Source organism: Perkinsus marinus (genome assembly GCF_000006405.1).
Source record: "Perkinsus marinus ATCC 50983 genomic scaffold scf_1104296972058, whole genome shotgun sequence".
Lineage (NCBI taxonomy): Eukaryota > Perkinsozoa > Perkinsida > Perkinsidae > Perkinsus > Perkinsus marinus.
This window is the reverse complement of record NW_003201888.1, coordinates 37,855-43,255: the sequence shown is the minus strand read 5'-3', so window position 1 is coordinate 43,255 and position 5,401 is coordinate 37,855. Positions and strand designations below refer to the sequence as shown.

Sequence of the window (5,401 nt, the reverse complement as noted above, 5' to 3'; positions counted from 1 at the left end):
TATGAATAAATAATATAACATATAATATGTTATATATAAGCAAGTCAAAATAGTGCACAACCTCGATACGACTAGTGTCCATGAGATTCCAAAGTCAATTAAACAGAGCTGTCATAATATGATCATAATAGATACCTCTATACCGTGCATGCTGGTAGTGTTGTTACTACTATTATATCTCAAAGAAGCTATCAATCAATCAATGCCTCGTCTTTAATCGGAGCTGATGACATTCATTTCAACTCCCGACCCTATTAGCACCCTACTTGAAGGTAACTCCCTTGCGTAAGGAACCTCGGATCGGTGAAGCCGTCGTAGAATGGAAAATCTATCTTCTCGAAATATTATTTCGAGAACCCTGACGATGGATCTTAGCTTCTTTCGTCATCCAACAATATTGGAGAGCAAGTCAAAATAGTACACGTCCTCGATACGGCTAGTGTCTACAAGTCTCCACAGTCAATCGAAGGGAGCTGTTACCTTTCGAGAACCCTGATCATGGATCTGAGCTCCATTCGTCACTCACGACATTGGAAAGCAAGTCAAAATATCAGCGATATCTGTCGCAGATCTGTTCATCGAACAGATTCCACAGAGCACTAACTCTACACTCTATACTATAAATGAGTTCAACATGATCACCGCCCAGGAAATTCTCTGCACGCAGGCGGTTCATTATCTTGTCATTGACGGTCAATGATTGATCTGCTCTCCCAGACACTCCAACATACGCACTATATGAACACGAGCAATATCAAGAGACGCTTCATTCAACTGCTCAATTATTGAGCAGCAGGTGAATCATGATTATTATAATCATGATTCACCGTGGAGCCACCATGGATTCCCCCCCCCCCTCCCCCCTGTTCCCGATGGAGCGGAAAAAGGAGGGATCCAACAAGGAGCTCAGCTCCTGGAGCTGCTACAAATTGTTTGAAGCCGAGACGATCCCCTACACAAGAAGTGTAAAGTTCACAGTGTGAACCTAGCAACTCAACAGTATGCAGTGCATGCTATGGACACTGTCCATTGGACAGATATGTACCACCAACATCACAGAGAGTAATAGTCAATGATACGGAAGATATGATCTTCTTATTTTCAAATAGTGTTAGACGGACTTGCTTAGCGCTGGGCTACGGAAGTCCTCGCACGGTAGATATCCTCAGGTGCCGGTTGAAGTCCGAAAGGTCGGAAGAGTATGTGTCAAGGACTGTATTCGAAAGACAGCCCCTCGCTATCCTATGATGTAGGACCTACAGCGAATATATATGAGGGAGTTCTTCAGAGGAACATCATTGACGGATTCCCTTGATCCTTCGGTTATGCCGTGTAATCTTGAGCCGATGTTGATACAAATTGAATAATGGTAGTATCGTGTTGAGTAGAATGCAGAGTTATCCCATCTATCTTACCTTATTCACAAAATCACTACGATTCGTAGTAAAACACTACACCCTATATTCGTAGTCTACGAATATAGGGTGTAGTGTTGGCAACACTATCATGCCGTCGGCAACTTGCCGACGAGTCTCGCGCTAGGCGTTTCCTTGGACGCTGGGTGATATTCTCAAAAACTAAACACGTAGGGGATTTCGGACAATAACTTCTTGTTAGGAGGGTGGAAACCGGAGGCTTCTCAGAGAAGTCATAAGACATGGTTTCGCGGACTCCATCAGTCATGAAAAGTTGAAAGAATTCGTAAGGGGAGAAGTCATAATACGAATCGAGCAAATTATTCCGGAATATTCACTCGATACACTGTGTATCATACACATCCAAGAGACTCGCAGAAAGAAAAGAAAACCAGAACGCTCTTAGAGCTCACGAACCGCCTGTAGCTCCGAGCTTTTTTCTGGTGTGGCTCTTGGGGAATCTGGTCCGAAAATACCGTGGATGAAATCGTTGATCATGAGCAGGGCAGCCTCGGGTTGGTCGGTGGGCACAAAATGGCCAGCTCGATACACCTACAAAAGTTGGTAACTTGATGTTATACAGAATATTCAGCATCTTACTTGGAAGAAGCTGAACATCCCACTCTCCTGATAGGCTGCACTGCGGAATTTACCAATCGATATTCCGCTATCATCCTGAGGGGAAATGCCGCCATCAACCGAGGTCCGGGGAGTCGAACGAATCGGAGTGCATACCGGAACGTTGGTTCGGCAATGAACTCACCTCATACTCATAGCGGGGAGCGTTGATGAAAGATTGACGGCCCGGCCACTCCATCGCATCCGCCACGTGCTCGTAGCCAATCCAGTTACAGATGAAATCTTGATCTCCGTCATACAGAAGAACCTCAAAGAGTCATGTAGAGCTTATTGAGCTCAGCTCAAACGATGCACTTGTCACAAATAAATCATATTAGCGTACCGGCAGCATAATGAAATGATAGTTCCAAAAGACGGCGACGGTTTTCCTAGAGGCAACAAATTGAAGGCACCAATGGGACCAACTTCACTCATGCCGACGGAATTGGCGGTCTCCGGAACGAACTAGTTATCCGACAGAAGTATTTCGGAGAGCCTCAAGTTCAGGCCCTAAACTATCCATACAGTAAAGCCAACAGTGACTGTTGAACAGTCACTCACGCACCACAAGACGACATGTTAGATGCTACTAGTAGTAACCTACTACAGTCTTTGTATATCGCACTTCCAATTTGAATAATTCAAGTCAAACACTCGGCAAGCACTCGAATCGTGACATTGCGTGGGACTCACTCCGACTCCGGCATCAAGTACTTCGGGTAAAAGTGTCTCGAATGGCATGAGCGTATCAATATCGAAGTCCCCCGCCTAACTCAATCACTGAACGTGAGGTGCCACACACATGACGCTCACATAAGAGCAAGTCTCGAATCCCTTGTTTACTCCAAGTCTCTTCTGCACATCCCTCCTGTTCAGATACTTTACGAACTGAGTCAAATTTTTCAAGGGGCTGAGTTACAACTGATGCCATCGCATTCATCGATGCTAACGTAGCAAGGATCCATGTCTGGTAATAACTCACGCTGAAGTCTAGTCCATCTGAGTTACCATCCGTGTGAGTAATCCTCATGTCGTATCTGAAATATGGCCGATCACCCGGTCTCGTGAACAACGGCATACACGTCGATGCCTCGTCTGTTCAAGGGGGCAAATACAGCGCCATCGATACAAGTTTTAGCATACCCACAGGACGCGCCTGACATGAGAGATCCCTCTCTCCGGAGAACCCTTTCCTACGGGAGCCTGACTGACACTCTCTTATGCCACTCGAGCATTGCCGTGCTGCTCCAGTCTGCGCCACGTATCTGATTAATGATCCGTTCAAACTGCCGTTTGTAATCGTACTCTTTGTAGGTGGCGATATGGGGAGCAGTGCAGCTTTCGAAGGCCATCTGGGGGTAATCGAGAACTCTACAGGGAGCAATGCGATACATGATATCTTCACGATAGGGGCGCCGCCTACTGGACTGCAGCATTCATCCATCCATTCCCGATGGCTAGTCCACGAAGGTTAATATTAGGTTCGGTCCCTCGAGTATTTTCTCGCCATATTTTATGAGCTATGGCGGGTATGTAATGACCTGAATGTTCGATTGACGTCCCGGCACACCGCCTCACAATAGAGTTACCAGCATACGACTCCCCGGTAATGTAGAAGTCCTTATCTCTATATTGCTTATGTTTAGCAAAGAATTCCTGTAGGGCCATGTACCTTTCAACTTGAAAGATCCTAGCTGAATCATGTATATATCAGTTGGATGTTCCAACTGATATATACACGATTCATACAGTAGACATCTTCGACCTACAAGTCGTCAGCTGCCTCGAAGGAGCCATTAGTCACGAGTGGTCCATCAGCGAATCCTACTCCTGCAGGCTGGTCAACGAAGAGGAGATTGGCTCGCGTATTCCAAGAATACCTCATGCCGAACGTCCAGTACGTCATCACTGATGAAGGATTATTCTCACGGGTTGAGCTCGGTATCCGTTCCATCATCATTAGCCTTGCATGGTCCATTCTCGTGGAAGAGTCCTGTCATGCTGCTGCAGCCAGGGCCACCATTAAGCCATAGGACGAGCGGGTCCTGGGCTGGATCAGAACGAGACTCGAAGAACCAGAAGAATAGTCTGATCACACCTCACATACACGCCAAGACGGATCGGCAAATGTTCACCTTCTTCCATGGCTACCATTAAAATAACCGTATATTTGCTTAACACTCGGGTCGCAGAGGGAGTCGCCACGAGCTAGGAAACCTGTGCTGCTGAGTCCACTCTGGTGTTGCTGCGCTTGGAGTGGCTCGGCCTTCTCAAATGGAGCTGAGGAGAGTGACGGGACAAAATGTCGTGGATGATCCGCCATGGATTGATGCCACGAGGCGAGCTCAGTACTGAAGATAGTTAGCAAATACCTTTTGGTGGGTTGTAGACCATCCAACCGCGCGCCCAATGGATCAGCAGGAATGCGACGAAGCAGATGAGAGACATCGATGATTTAGAAAAAGTTCACCTTATGTCAACACTATTGATCGTCTTGCAGGGGGGGGGCAAGCCAGTGGACAGAGGCTTCCAGACGAAGCCTCTTTCTTAGATCAGTGTGAAATGGGCGGCCGATCCCACCCGATAACTGGTTTTGGTACGTTATTGAATAACGTCATGTTTCCTCTAAAGCTGGTACTTGTTGTAATGATATTCTGTATATGCGTGCAGGACCTCACGTTGTTCCTGCGGGACTATCACCACCATGTCGTCCCATCACGTGTTCCAGTACTTACTGTAGGGACCTCACATCAAGCTCTATTTTAATTAACGACTCTTTGAGAGTCTCCTTATCTATGCACCTCCCCCCTATTCTCATTCGAAGTCACCTTTACGTTGGCAAAGCGACCCCCAATCAACAGCTAGTACACTGCAAGGCCGTATGAGGACAGAAATACCCTTCAAGATGGAATAGCGATGTGAGTGAACTTCATTGAAGTACAATGAATGTATGAACATGTTGTCGAGTTGTGTTGGATTGTGGTCCTCGACAGCTTTGGCGGTCATGTCAAAAGTAGAGTTGTGTAACACAACTTGTGTTGGTTGGAAAAAACAGTTCATTCAAAAGCCGAGCTTACGGCTGTCACCCGTCACGTGAGGTGGTGATGTGACGTGGTGGTCGTCAGTAGTTACGGAAGCGTCTCTTGGGGCATCCGCAACCCTTGCGGAAGTTGAATCGTTGACCCGCTCGACAGTGACTAACCTTATAAGTAGTCAATCTAGTCTAGCAGAGTAAGTTGGTGAATAGTTACACGAGTGTCTCATGTTCGAGTTTTTGTCGGTATATTTCGGAATTCAGGTATAGTCGAGGAAGTCGAGGTATATAGTAGTACTATGCCACCAACAACGTACTACGTTGTTGGTGGCCT

General features: G+C 46.6%; 3 protein-coding genes across 3 annotated transcripts; all 3 read right to left on the bottom strand.

Annotated features, from left to right (window-relative positions):
- Nucleotides 1–1,817: 1,817 nt before the first annotated feature.
- Nucleotides 1,818–2,232, bottom strand: Pmar_PMAR025847 (conserved hypothetical protein; the record flags this gene model as incomplete). Its single annotated transcript, XM_002766696.1, has 3 exons — nt 1,818–1,967; nt 2,016–2,090; nt 2,179–2,232. 3 exons carry the CDS (start codon nt 2,230–2,232, stop codon nt 1,818–1,820), a joined length of 279 nt encoding a protein of 92 aa, XP_002766742.1.
- A 998-nt stretch (nt 2,233–3,230) lies between these two features.
- Pmar_PMAR025846 (hypothetical protein) lies at nt 3,231–3,385 on the bottom strand (the record flags this gene model as incomplete). The annotated part of the gene is made up of 1 exon (XM_002766695.1): nt 3,231–3,385. A coding segment is annotated over one exon (155 nt), but the record flags the coding sequence as incomplete, so codon positions are not given.
- A 67-nt stretch (nt 3,386–3,452) lies between these two features.
- On the bottom strand, nt 3,453–4,187 carry Pmar_PMAR025845 (conserved hypothetical protein; the record flags this gene model as incomplete). The annotated part of the gene is made up of 4 exons (XM_002766694.1): nt 3,453–3,705; nt 3,803–3,913; nt 3,963–4,131; nt 4,169–4,187. 4 exons carry the CDS (start codon nt 4,185–4,187, stop codon nt 3,453–3,455), a joined length of 552 nt encoding a protein of 183 aa, XP_002766740.1.
- Between the last annotated feature and the right edge of the window lie 1,214 nt (nt 4,188–5,401).